The following is a 14,978-nucleotide window of genomic DNA, read 5'->3' on the forward strand; positions in this document are numbered from 1 at the left end:
GGCAAGAAGGAGTGTTGGGGTCAGATGACCCCAGCCAGATGCCTATCCAGCCTTCTCTTAAAGACCCCCAAGGTAGGGGAGAGCACCATCACCCTTGGAAGCCCATTCCAAATTTTGGCCAACTTTACCATGAAGAAGTTTTTCCTGATACCTTACCTAAATCTGCTCTCTGTCAGTTTGTGACCATTGTTCCTTGAAATGTTGCAACGTGTTACAGTACACTGATTATTTTTTAACTTGTCTCTTACCCTAGATTTGCAGAAGTGAATGAGTTCCCCCTCCACACTTTGGCTTGGATGCAAAAGGAAATAATGACATAATGACACTGCCTTTTTCTCTAAGTTCAGTATGTCCCTTGCAGAATTGAAATGAACCTGCTTATCTACAGGAAAACCTGATCTACAAGAGTGCTGACAAGTCTGTGCTGTCCATTAGCCACTGTAGCATTCAGATGTAATTTAACTGGAACACTCTTAGCCAACTACAGTGATGAGCTCTATATCTTAAGGTAGGCAGATCCTCAGGGCTATGGAAAATTCATTTTAATTTTAGGAAAGGTGATATGCAGAAAGTGTATATTAAAGATTTCAATCCCTCTTCCATTATACAGGTTTCTAACCATTGCCAAGCATGTGTGTGTGTTTGAAAGAAAAATTTGCTTGAAATAAAATTTAAATATATAATATACTACTATAATTAGCAGTCCTGTCCAGAAAAAAGCAGCTTCATGGCTGTTTGCCCACAGATAAATTATACAGCTGCAACAAGCTCTTGCAATGTTTTTTAAAAACCCAAATTTAATGGTTCCTTAATCTTTCCACTCCTGTACAGCGCATAAAAACTACTGGTTCAAAAAAACCCAAAAGAAAGCACATATAACCCCTCCCACCACACACACTCCCCACCCCCCACCCGAAAAAAAACCCCTCTGTGTTCCAGTCCTGCCTACTGTCTATCTAAAGAATTTTGTGATTAGAAAGCACAGTCACCTTATGACAGTGATTCTCAACCAAGGGGGTCATTGTGCCCTGGGGTGCCATGACAGAGGGAGAGAGGAGATAAAACTCAGGCTCCAGTAAGAAGTGCAGGCTCTTCCCCCACAGATGCTCCTTCTCCTTCCCAGCCCTTCTTCAAGCAGGTAAGCACTATAATAAATAAATATATTTTTTAAATGGGGTGCCACTCAATTCACAAAAATTATGGAAGGATGACTCAAGTGAAAAAGGTTGTAAACTACTCCTTTTGGAATGCAAATTACAAAGTTGACCATCAGTTTTCTTCCATAATGTTAGCCCAAAAAGAACTCCAATTATGATTCTGTAACTGGAAGAGGATGGAGAAGGGTAACTAAAAGTAGTTCATACCATGTTTACTTAAATCTAAGATGACCCTGAATTCAAGATGACCCGCCCCTCCAAAATTAGAATCTATACATGGAAAATGTATAAATTTGTTATAATTTTAGGGTTGTGTGAAGCATCAGGTGTTGATTCGATTTGAAGGAGATTTGGCCCGATTCGGTGGCTCAATCTCCAAATTGGAATCAAATCAGGGGACCAATAAAAAGGTCCGAATTGATTCAAAGCTCTCCAAATCTTTCAAAAAATGATTTGGACAGCCCCCTCTCACTGCAGCAGGGAGCTGGAGCCAGACTTGGAGCTGGTAAGTAGGGGGCGGAGGAGGAGGGGGCTGGAGGAGGGGTAAGCGGATCATGGGAGGACCCCTTCCAGGCCCCATCCCCAGCCTACTCACCCAGCCCCCTCATGGCTGCCCTGCCCACCCCAGCTCTGGCCCTTTCAGAAAAAAAAACAACCCTGAACTCACCAGCAACCTTGGGGCTTTGGGGGGCTCTTGGAAGAGCCCCCCATGTGGTATGGGGCAGTGGGGGGCAGTGGGGATTGCGCAGCAGGGATCGCCCCACCTGGCAGGCAGCACTCAGTGAGTCGGGGCTTTTTTTTTTTCAAAGTGCCGGGAGCTGGACTGGGCAGGCAGTCATTGCTGGGGCTGGGAGAGTGGGTGGGGGACAGGCCTGCGTGATTTGGAGATTCAGAGATTTGGCAGCAGCCGAATCTCCAAATCAGATTTGGCCGAATCAATTCATGACAGTGATTCGAATCACCAAATCAAATCACTGTCCCCCAAATTGGCCGAATCCGAATCTGAAGCGAATACTAGCAGCTTCGCACAGGCCTAAAAGTTTTCCATGTGTAAAACATAATTTTGAGGTGTTATCTTTAATTCATCCCCGCCCCTACTGCTACAGTGGGGTAGGCAATGGGGAGCAGGTGGTGTTTGGGGGCTAAGCAGCTTGCTCCCTGCTTCTACTTGTCCCCCTGCCACGTCTGCCCCCTGTCTAATCCCCCTCCCCCACAGCCTCGGGCCCACCTTCCCCTTGCTCCATGTTGGCAGGCTCTGTCCCCATTCTAGCCTGGGGCCCTGAGCATGGCCCCAGCCCATTCCTGTAGCAGCCACACAGGCTGCAAGCCACTGCTCCACGACTGGGCTGAGGCTGTGCTCAGTGCCCCAGGCTTCAGTGTGGATGGAGTACACTGGCACAGAGCAAGGGTAAAGTGGGAGGAAGAGGGGCAGGCAGGGAACAGAGGCTATGTATGTTGTGGAGAGAGGGTGGGTTGCAGAGGTGGCATGCAATGGACGATAGGGTAGGCAGAAGTTGTGGCTACCACTTTGACTAGGATTACCATATGTCCAGGTTTTCCTGGATATGTCCTCTTTTTACATCCTCCGATCTCGGACGAGGCAGTTCTTTAAATATGATCAAATGTCTGGGATTTTGGTCAGCTCAGCTTCAAAGTTTTTCCTGGCACTTCCTGACTTGCCCTATCAAGGAGCTATTTGGGGCTGAGAGCAGGGTGATTGGAGGCAGGGCGCACACACACATGGCTGGTATGTAGCCAGGCAGGGGGTGGGAGCAGCCTGGCAGCTGGATACAGGTAAGTCTGTGGAGGGCATGGGTTGGATTGCCAGTACTTCAGGATTGTCACTCTGTCTGTGTGTGTGTGTGTGTGTGTGCGTGCGTGGTTGGAGGGGTGTGGAGGGGATGGGTGGTGTGTGGGGGGAGGGCAGGCACCTGCCAGCGCTGAGGGAAGCTGTCCAAGTGCTAGTACTGCAGCAGTGTGGGAGGGGGAGGGTGCCTGTCCCTCCAGAGGGGGGAAAGGGCAGGGTGCCCTTCAGGGGCAGCAAGGAGTTGCATGGCTGGCCCAGCAGCACTGGGGCCAGTGCCTATTCTCGCTGGGGCTGGGCACCTGAGAGAGACTGCAGGGTTGGGTGGAGCAGGGGGCTGTGGGTCAGGAGTGAGAGGCATTGGCAAGGCTGGGTGGGAGCTGTGGCTTGGGAGTGATGGGCATTGAGGGGGCAGAGGACTGGGTCAGCAGGGCGGGCCACTGGCAGTGCAAGGGGGTTGTGGGTCAGGAGCGAGGGGCACCACCAGGGATGGGGGGGCTGTGACTTGGGAATGAGGGGCACCAGCATGGTCCAAGGGGGCAGGGTACTACAGTTTGGGAGTGAGGGGCACTGACAGAGCTGGGGTCTGTGGGTTGGGAGTGAAGGGCAGCAGCAGGGCTGGGGGGGCTGTGGCTTGGGAGTGAGGGGCAACAGAATGGGCAGGGACAGGGTACCAGCATATCACTGCCTCCTCCCTCCCTACCTCCCCCGCCAGTCATATACATGTCTATCTGGCAAGTGTCTTCTTTTTTGGAACTGGAAATATGGTAACCCTAGCTTTGACCCCAGGTAGGGGCTGGAGCCCAAGCCACAACACCTGCCTACCCCCACACCACCCTTATACTCAATTCTAAGATGAGGGGCTATTTCTGCCATGTTAAAAGGCATTGTCTTAGAATCAAGTAAATACAGTACTTCTGCGAGTCTTGAATTAAAGACCCCTGAAGTCATTTTGAATCTTCCTGTTGACTGCAGCGGACTTTGATTCAAACCTATACTACATCAGTATGAAAGCCAAACCATTTTAAAGGACTGAGCTAAGGGCTTATTTTGCTTCCCTATAAATTATATAGCTGACACAAGCAGTTTGTAGTGTTTTTGAAAACCAAAATCAAGGGCTCCTTATTCGGTATTCTGATACATGCAGAGTGTTAAAATGACACTGTCACTAACTTCCACAGTTAGGTTTATAATGTTATAATGCAGTAATGTTGCAATGCATTATAGTCTTATTGGATTTTTATTAGTAATAGTTTTTTGATGCAGATGAAACTTTACATTTAATGTTAGTTGTACAGAAAGGTTATATGTTGCACTATTTTAGTATTTTGTATGACAAACTGGACTCGAGTGCAGGTTTTCTCTAGACAACATAAAATGTATTTTATGCAGGATTTTTACATGGACTTTTTACAGTGCAGTCGTCCTACTGTATGTTAATTTAAGTAAAGCACTCTTTCATTTTTGGACTTGTGAGAAACAGATGTTATTTACAAGGAGCAGATGGACAACCCACATACACTGGGATTAATAAATTGTTGCTTTACATCACAGTGCTCAAAATAGCCCTAATTTTTTACTAAGTGTTTTTTAATGGATAAAGCTAAATACCTAAAATGCAAACATAACAAATTAATGTAAAATCACACTAAGAAATGTCCCCACCTCCAAGTTCTTGCCAGTGGATATATAACATGGTTTCTAACTTTAGGAAAAGAAATACATTATCCTTCCCATTGTTGGCAAATTACTGCTCATCTTATTTATAAAATGGTTCTGTTCACCTAGGGGTGTAGACAGAAGTGTAGCTCCTCACTGTAACCAAGAACACTTGGCAGGAAACATTCTGAGTTGCAATGATCCCCCAGACCAAACAACAGTTCACTGTTGGTTGCAGGGGGAGGGGAATCTAGCTGCTGGCTGCTGGCCTGCAGCCAGTTTTCTCTAGTAACAGGCCCTCCTCCCTACCAGCCCCAGCTGTTTTCAGAATGGGAGTGGTGGAAAGGGAGCAGAAGGAGCTCATTCTAGAGGTTCCCTACCCTAACTTGTGCTGGAGGGTGGGATGGGTGAATTGGAGCCTCTCACCTCGCGGGAGGCTCCAATACACCCACCACACCTCCCAGTGCCAGCTGAAAACCCCCATACCAAACTCAGTCCACTCCCTTTCTCCACTCACATTCTGAAAAGTGACAGTCTGGCTGGCAGGCAGGCAGACAGAAGTTACAGAATACACTGTTTTGAAACATCTTCATCTGATCCCTCATGCAGTGAGGGTTCAGATTTTTGCCCAATCAGCCGTTTTGGGATTTGTCTGCAGCCATGTACTTGTATTTGGTCACAGCTATAGACCACTTTGTGGCTAGATTGGGTGAAAATTGTCACTTTTGTCTGTGCCCTAGGATAGTGACTGGTACTTTACTGAACACGAGTTAGGTCTGAAAACCTGCTCCTAAATTATTCAGGTCTGATTTCCCTTTTGTTTACATTGGTAGAATAGCTAGAAAATAAAACAGAAGACAAGGGTAAGCCCTCTGAAAAATAAAAAGTAATTCAGCTGAAAGTCTTGATCCACACCACTCAGATAAAACTTATTAGGCTCTGGCCCTACAAAAATTTGCACAAGTTAATAGGAACTACTTTCTAGCATATGCAGTTCAGCATATGCATTTATCTTAACAGCATCTGGTCCTTGGGGTGAGATTTTCAAAAGTGCTCGGCTTTACTTTGTTCCCATCCCACTGAAGATTATTTAGCATTGAACACTTTGTGAAAACCAAACTTTAAAATGTCTTTATTTGTGATTTTGTTATTCTAAGGCAATTAATATAGGACTGATTCTGTAATCACTAGTACCTGCTTTTTAATAGTGTGGCTATTCTGAAGTCGGTAGGGTTACCATACCTAAAACATTTTTAGGTAGATTTTACTATCCAATAAATATTGGACACGTTGTTGCTTCCTACTAGCATAACTCTCCTGACTTAGGTAAACCCTCCAACAAAAAATTGTACCATGCATTTGAAATAACAGTTTTGTACATCTATGTGGTGTGCTAGCTCTTCCCACCTCCCCCCTTGTTTGGTGAGTCACTCACATTGTTGAATCACAGTTACCTTCAAATTCCATGAAAAAATGAAAAGCATTTTGTAAATAGATTTTATTATCCAGTAAATAGTGGACAGAAAAATCAAGGATATGCTGATGTTAGAACATTTTTTTAATCAGTATTTCAGGCAAGATTCTGAATTCTCAGCATGTCATGGTTTAATTTTGATTTTTTTAAAGTTTGATATTAGTATGTTCTTGAAGGTAAATTGTGTTCTCCCTCCATAGTGTGTGCAATTCACCAAGCAAAAGCAGGAGGGAAACTAGAGTAATACAAAATTGTACAAAGCTGTTATTGAAAATGCGAAATGTGATAATTTTGCTGGTGACATTGACAGAAATGCAAGAGAAAAGCATTCATTTTCCAGGCTAGTACAGTATATCTGTTATCTACAGTATGTTGCATTGGTTTGCAAGTGCTGTTGGACTTTGAATGATACCATGTTTTCTTTTGACATTTTATTCCATTTCAGAACCACTCCCAGCTTTCTAACATAAGAAAATATCCTTTAAAAATTCTCCCATTTATTTCAGCAAGAGGTGGTTCAGGTATATATGTAAATAGATCCCTTCTCTTCCTGCTTTAAAAGTCTTTAAGATAGTAGGTCCTGTCCTGAACTGCCCAAAATATAAAGTATATGAATTCAACCTTCACCTGTGAGGAAGAATGTGTTCGTGTGAATGAAATCCCCAAATATACAGTTCTGTTAGATGGAGGCTCCATTTCATAAATAATTTTAAGATTTCAGTGTGAATTTATCGTGTGTCAAAGCAAAAAAATAACAATATTTCCTCTATGAAGAGATAGCTTAAGAAAATATTTGGGGAGTATAGAAATGATTCATTTTTTTTAACTCTTTCATTTTATGGTATGGTCCCTGCCACTAAGTGTCTGTGGCTAATAGAGGCCATCTTTGTATAGCTGGCAAATACTTCCTTGCCATCCCCATAGACTTCAGTGACAAAGCATCATTTATACTGTGTTAAACATGCTGGTTATTTTCGGCAGACTTGTCTGTTCACACCTCATTACACAATGATTACCTTACAGACGCATGAGTTATACACTGGTAATGCCCTGGTGATTGAATCAGTATGTTGTTTGTACCTCATCAAGGAGCAATTGCAGTGGCTATTTAAACCATACTTCCAGGAAAAAAATAAAACTTTTTGTAGAGTTCTTTGCTGGAAATAAGCAAGAAAAGTTGCAAGTAATAGTTTTAGTGCTTCAAGTTGCATATGTGACTTTTTACATTGGCTTTTTTTAATGTGTTACTTTACTGTGGTACAATATTTTGCTTAGTAGCAATTTAGAGGTATTTAGAATGTCAGGATAACGTCTGAGATGTTCTGCATATTTCGGATATCCATCTCAGAGTGGGTATTTAACATTAACCCACATGCCTGCTATAACAGGTAGGGGCTTCACAGAATAACTGTAAAATCTCCCACCCTAAATGCCCAATGAAATAACACTTGGTTTTGAAAAATGTTCCGCTTGTTGTCTGGGGAATGTTTTTTATTTCCATCTCCGAATCTTCTCCCATATGTTGTTTGGTACCTTTACTTAAATCTGTTCTGTTTTTATTTAACTACATTTTTGTTAGCACATAGGTAGAAACCTTTATGATTCTTAATCATATATATAAAATAGTTACGCCAACATTTACGCATAAGAATAATATATATTTTAACCTCTAAAATGGTGAATGAATTGTGTAATAAAACCATTTCTCTTTGTAATGCCAAGTTCACAAACATTATGGCACTGATAGTTCTGGGGTGCCAGCAGTGGCTACAGCTGAACTTATGGTGAATGTGGTTTGATTATAAATGCAAACAAGCCAAGTCTAAAATAATGTGGTTGTAATGGAAATCAGCAATAGGTATATTATTTTAACACAAGCAAACCCAGAGGGCTCAGTTTTTACAACCTCTACTCAAACAAATAATGTCTAATTGCAAGAATAGCCCTGCCGATTTCAATGTTAGGATTCATGAGTAAAATTTGGAGCAAGCCATAGGCCCCTTAAATTTATGCACTTGGGCAGTTCTGTTGAATTCAGTACGGCCATTCATATACTCAGAATTAAGCACTGACATAAATATTTTTAGTATAGGAAAGTTCATTCCCCTAAAGCAATTCTTCTTATGGATGAAAGGGCAGATATTTATAATTGCTTGCATTTTACATGAAATGATTTTTTTAAAAGCACTGATAAATAACTAGCATGATAAGTTCTATGGATATGTTGGATGACTTCCTTTGTTGTTTTCTATTTTTACAGCAACTACAGTGCATTATTAGGAGTGTGGATCTATGGCTTTTTTGTGTTGGTCCTGCTGGTACTGGACCTTTTATATTACTCTTCGATGAACTATGATATTTGCAAATTTTACCTGGCAAGGTGGGGAATCCAGGGAAAGTGGATGACGCAGGGACAGAGCCGATGGATTAACCCTGCTCAAGATACAAGCCAAGTACAGACACAGACACAGCCTCAGCCTCCACTTCAGCCACAGCCTCAGACGTCACAGGCAGTACATACTATAAAAGGAGATGCTTTAAACCCACCACTGATGTCTTTTCAGAGTACATCTGCCTGGTAAGTTAAGATACATTGTGGCCTTTCCCCCTCACCCTCATATTATTGTGACGTGTAGAGGCACCCACTAATTATCATGTACAACAATGAATATATTTTCATTTCTAAAGGAACATACACTCAAAGAGTTTGGTGTCACGTCAGAATGGAAAACCATTTTAATTTGCAAGGATTGATTACATTACTATCAGAAATTTTGAGCTGTCCTATCTTGTCAGACCTATGAGTATAGTTGTATATTACAATGTGGTGTACACATGTTCCTCAGGATTTCAAGAGGAAATGAGGTAGATCAGGTTATATTTAAAAGCTTTCTGCCGTGTTTCATGCAAGTACAATAAGTCATTTAAATACCTACGGTTCTACTGGAGCTAATATTTATAAAGTATTATGCTGAGAAATTTTGCTTTGACATCAGGCACCAGGGAAAATGTTTGTCAATAGCTTTATCTTTCTGCATAGAGGCAGCCAGACTTAGGGAACAATAAAAGGATGGAGAGGACCTCTGCAAACTGCCTAGGAAGTGAGGAAACTAAGACCCAAGGAGTTGGGACCAAATGAACTTGTGCTACAGAAGCCTACATAGAAGACTTACCATTTTACAGTCTGCTCATTTGGCCAGCCAAAAAATTCTGTTTGGGAGCTCCTGAACCAGAATGTTTCAAACCAGACCCAAAGTCCTGAGCTTGACCAGGAGTTTGCCCAGGAACTGGCTGAGGCAGCTTGCTCCAGGACCATGGTTGTCATGGGTGACTTCAATTACCCAGACATCTCATGGGAGGATCGCTCAGCAAAATCTGAGCGGTCGCAGAGCTTCCTCTCGTGCGTGGATGACCTCTACCTGACTCAAGAAGTCTATGGGCCAACGAGAGGCAAAGCGCTGCTCGACCTGGTACTGGCTACTGGGGATGACCTAGTTGGCGACCTAGTGATCAATGGGAAGCTGGGTGACAGCGACCACGAGCTGATCACCTTCACCATCTGCCGAAAAGCTGGCAAGTCGGTCAGCAACGCGCAAGTCCTTGACTTCAGGAAAGCCGACTTTGACAAGCTCAGGAGGCTTGTCAGCGAGGCCCTAAGGGACCGTGACCACAGGGAGAGGGGAGTTCAAGAGGAGTGGTTGCTCCTCAAGGGAGCGATCCTCAATGCACAAACTAAGTCTATTCCATCTCGGAGGAAAGGCAGCAAGAGGGCACAGCAGCCCCCCTGGCTCTCCAGGGACCTAGCAGATCTCCTGAGGCTAAAAAGAAAGGCCTACAAAGGATGGAGGATGGGAGTCACCTCCAAGGAGGATTATTCTGCACTGGTCCGGTCCTGTAGGGAGCAGACCAGGAAAGCCAAGGCTGCAACTGAACTCCAGCTAGCTTTGAGCATCAAGGACAATAAGAAGTCCTTTTTCAGATATGTGGGGAGCCGGAGGAAAAGCAGGGGCAACATTGGACCCCTGCTGACCCAGATGGGGCAACTGACAACTGATGCCCAGGAAAAAGCCAACCTATTAAATAGGTACTTTGCGTCAGTCTTTCATCAGTCCCATGGGACGCCCATGCCCGCTACAGGGCCGGGAAGTCCAGGTGAGGGTGATCCCCTGCCCTCCCTTAATGCTGACTTTCTGAAGGAACATCTTGAGAAGCTGGATACCTTCAAGTCAGCTGGCCCTGACAATCTCCCCCCCAGGGTACTCAAGGAGCTGGCGAGCATCATAGCCCAGCCTCTAGCACGGATCTTTGAAAACTCTTGGCGCTCTGGTGTAGTGCCCGAAGACTGGAAGAAGGCCAATGTGGTGCCTATCTTCAAGAAAGGGAGGAAAGTGGATCCGGCTAACTATAGGCCCATCAGCCTGACTTCTATCCCGGGGAAGATCTTAGAAAAGTTTATTAAAGAGGCCATCCTTAATGGACTGGCCGACGCCAACATCTTAAGGGATAGCCAGCACGGGTTTGTTGCGGGTAGGTCTTGCTTGACCAATCTCATTTCCTTCTACGACCAGGTGACCTATCACCTGGACAAGGGAGAAGAGATTGATGTCATATATCTTGACTTCAAAAAAGCCTTCGATCTGGTGTCCCATGATCGCCTCTTGGAGAAACTGGCCAATTGTCGCCTTGGGTCCTCCACGATCCACTGGCTGGAAAATTGGCTCCGGGGTCGGACCCAGAGGGTAGTAATCGATGGAAGTCACTCATCGTGGTGTCCTGTGACCAGTGGGGTCCCCCAAGGCTCTGTCCTTGGACCCATACTGTTCAACATCTTCATTAATGATGTGGACACTGGAGTCAGAAGCGATCAGAACTGGCCAAGTTCGCCGATGACACCAAACTTTGGGGCAAAGCATCCACACCAGAAGACAGGCAGGTTATCCAGGCTGACCTGGACAGGCTCAGCAAGTGGGCGGACGAGAATCTGATGGTGTTCAACGCCGATAAATGCAAGGTTCTCCACCTTGGTGACCAAAATGCTGGCTTGCATCCATAGATGCTTCTCAAGCAAATCCTGGGACGTCATTCTCCCCCTGTACTCGGCCTTAGTGAGGCCGCAGCTGGAGTACTGTGTCCAGTTTTGGGCTCCACAATTCAAAAAGGATGTGGAGAAGCTTGAGAGAGTCCAGAGAAGAGCCACGCGCATGATCAGAAGTCAGGGAAGCAGACCCTACGATGACAGGCTGAGAGCCCTGGGGCTCTTTAGCCTGAAAAAGCACAGGCTCAGGGGTGATCTGATGGCCACCTACAAGTTTATCAGGGGTGACCACCAGCATCTGGGGGAACGTTTGTTCACCAGAGCGCCCCAAGGGATGACGAGGTCAAATGGTCACAAACTACTTCAAGATCGTTTCAGGCTGGACATAAGGAAGAACTTCTTTACTGTCTGAGCCCCCAAGGTCTGGAACAGCCTGCCACCGGAGGTGGTTCAAGCGCCTTCATTGAACACCTTCAAGATGAAACTGGATCCTTATCTTGCTGGGATCCTATGACCCCAGCTGACTTCCTGCCCTTTGGGCGGGGGGCTGGACTCGGTGATCTTTCGAGGTCCCTTCCAGCCCTGATGTCTATGAAATCTATGAAATCTATGTTTCTGTAAGTGCCCCTTCCAGAAAATAGTGCCACTCCCCTCTTAAACAGTTGCATTCTTTTACCTCTCATTCCAAATGAGCATTAAACAGTTTAAAAATGAAATCTTGTGGGAAGGAGTTTCCACTTACTAGCCAGCCTTAGAAATGAGCTCTGATGAAGGAACACTGAGTTTAGGTAATTTGAAAGATTGACAGAGGAAAGGTGCCTAAGAATGAGCTAACATCAAAAAAGTACAATTTAACAAATGAGAGAGAGAGAGTCCTAAGGAGCAGGCAGATCACGTGGCGCAAGCAGGAGAAATTGAATACAGGAAGAATGCTACTGGAGATGGAGAAATGTTAAATCAAGGTATAAAGCAAGGTCTTAGGAGTAGTAGGGACAAGGAATGACTAGTATATTTTAGAGCTGCTGTAGCAGGATTATCACTGAGTTTTGGCAAAAGTAAGTGCTTGTACATTAACAAGTTCACAGGCAGGCTCTACATTTGCACAGCACCTAAGCAATGAGATCTTGATACTGACTGGATACAACCATAATATAAATGAGACTGCGAGTGTGATTTCTGTTGTGATTTTCCTAAGTAGCATATATTTGTTTTAAAGAAAATCCTGGAATATGCCTGTATTTTCATAATACACCTTCACCTTTATTTGTGACCATGGATTAGGAATAATAGAAGTAGGTGAGCAGCTGGAATAGGAGTCAGAAATAATGCATTCAGTTCAGGTACTACTTATATACCTTAATAACATGACACATTTCAGCACTTACCCAAGTCATTTTACTTTTCTTGCTCACATTCTAGAGTTATTTTATCTTTTCATTAGGAAAATAAAAATGGTGTCCTAACATTTTTCTGTCTCAGACCAGATCCAACCAATCTTCATAACTGGCCTCTAGATTATAATAGACTGCAACTCCAAAAATTCCTGAACACTTAGGTTTCCAAAATCCAGAGAGGAGGAGAGCCATTTTTTTCTTCTTGAGATGGCTTTTCAGTGCATTACAGAAGCCCTCATGACCATTGTTTTCCCACAATTTTACCAGAGTGCTCTAACATAGCAACAGCTAGAAGAGGGATTAACAGTTCCTACTCCATAGAATTAATATGAGGTTTGAATGCACCAAGGGACAGAATTCTGATTTGTAAGCAAGGAGAGTTTCTTCATCCTTCATACTGTCTGCAAACTGCTGGGAAAAATAAAACTAACAACAAAAACAATAAGAAAATTTTATTTCCTAAAAGGCTATTGTCTACTTTGATTTCCAGCCTCTTTTTTATGTTTTCCCTGCAGTTTCAATTGGATATGGTAGTGTTCTTCACATGCTGTTCTAAACTGTTGGTTAGTGTTGTGCATGTTTAAACAGCTGGCTTTTCACTTCAGTACCAGTAGAAGTGATTTCTGTGTATACATATTTTCAATGAAAACTCTGTGTTAATGAAATATTTAGGTTGTACAGTCAGTATCACAGTCAGGAAATGCTGCAGTTCCTATAGCACTTTTGCTTGGGGTTTTTTATTTTGTTTTGTTTTGATATATAATGTATAACACAAATTGTAATGGACCTAGACGCTTACTAGAAAAAAATTGGACAAAATAAAGTTGCTATGGGAAACAACCACTTTCATGATTTTTTCTCTTCTTTATTTGTGATATTAAGATGCAACTTTTAATGTAGTATTAATACAGTTTCCTTTAAATTTATTTTTCTCCATTTCCTAAAAGAAAGATAAAGCATGTGTGTTGAATTGTATTTTAATATTTAAGCATTTAATTTTAGCTCATGTGTCCTACTTAAAAGAAGCATATTTTAATAATTATTGATCTCTGTTCCTAAGCTAATATAAACTGGTATAGCTCCTGGCCCATTTTCACATTGGATCCACACTGTAAACAGTTTCAGGGCAGGGACTGTCTTTTTGTTCTGTTTGTGTTAGCATGATGTAGTCCTGGTCTATGACAACAGTCACTAAGCACACTGGTAATACTAATAATCAAAGGGCTGTGGCACGCTATAAACCAAAGGTATCCCTGGGAGAGTCTCTCCCATGATGTGACTGTGCCATTGTTCCAGTCCCAGCCAATAATGAACTACAGAGAACAAGGTTTCTCTCTTGGGAAGTCCTGTGCAGTGTGGGGGAAAGCAGCAAGGGGTAGAATTCTATTTTTTTTTTCCAAGAAAATGCTATGGGAGCAATTTGCAAGCTGTTCTCTTTTCTTCCTCCCTAGTGAATCATGTGTGTGAAAGATTGCCTATATGCATTTCTCAACATTTTCCTACTCATTTTGGATTTCCCACTCTTCTCCCTTGTATTTCATATATTTGACTCACTCTTATGCTTGGTCTTGCCCCTACTTCAAAAAAGAACTGCTGATGTCTGCCACAATCTAAAACAAAGACAATATGATATTTTATTTCACATTCAAATAAAAAAAAATAAAAGCAACTCCTGATGCAGGGCAGTATGCTTTTTTTCTTGGTATCTGAAAAGCAGTTGAACAGGCCAATTCTCTTATTACTTATTACTCCATGGAGTGAGAACATTAAAGGCATATGAAAGGTGACTGCTCTGATCTCGAATCTGTTTGTGCAGTAGCAGCATCTAATATGCATTGTTCTACAAAGCTAGGGACAGACATTCAAAAAGCCTGAGCCTGAACTGATTCAATCTTTGCAGTTTAGTCTAACCTGCCTAGGCAGAACCAGCTTGTAACCGTACAGACATCCCCCCTAGACTGAGGAAATGCGGGCATATACCTGCAGTAGCTCAGGCTAGAAGCCCAGGAGCACTACAGCAGCCCTCCCTTCCCTTCCATAGTGCTGAGCTGATGGGGGGGGGGGCATGGCCAGGCCCCAGCAGGATGCTCTGATTAGGGAGGAATCATCCCCCTCCCCATCCCCCTCCCCCCACCACTGTTCCTCTGACCAGAGACAGAGCCAGCAGGGAGTTACACTGCTTTTATCAGCCCATCAGCCAAACAAAAGCCTCTCTCATTAGTTCAAGGTTTTCTTAAACAACTTTTTCCAAGGAAGGAACCAAGGGACATTACCAGCTAACTGTTGATTTGCTCCAGAAAGCCCTAAGTGGACACTGTCCTGTCTGCCTTTGTCCTATCTGCCTTACACAGACACCATTCAGCATTAGCTAGCATATCACATGCTGACTATGGTCCATGCTATGGGAGAGAGGAGGGAGGGATCCCTGCTTGAGCAGTGAGTGGTGAGGTGGGGA

The 14,978-nt window shown here is 43.7% G+C and overlaps 1 protein-coding gene across 3 annotated transcripts in view; it reads left to right on the forward strand.

Moving 5' to 3' along the window:
* Nucleotides 1–14,978, forward strand: part of SHISAL1 (shisa like 1) — a 184,662-nt gene that overhangs the window by 93,643 nt on the left and 76,041 nt on the right. For all 3 annotated transcript variants that reach the window (XM_006023575.3, XM_006023574.3, XM_014519929.2), the window contains exon 4: nucleotides 8,355–8,672. In XM_006023575.3, coding sequence (XP_006023637.1) covers nucleotides 8,355–8,672 — 318 coding nt within the window. The remainder of the gene's footprint in view (nucleotides 1–8,354; nucleotides 8,673–14,978) is intronic.

Source organism: Alligator sinensis, unplaced genomic scaffold (assembly GCF_000455745.1).
Source record: "Alligator sinensis unplaced genomic scaffold, ASM45574v1 scaffold975_1, whole genome shotgun sequence".
NCBI lineage: Eukaryota > Metazoa > Chordata > Crocodylia > Alligatoridae > Alligator > Alligator sinensis.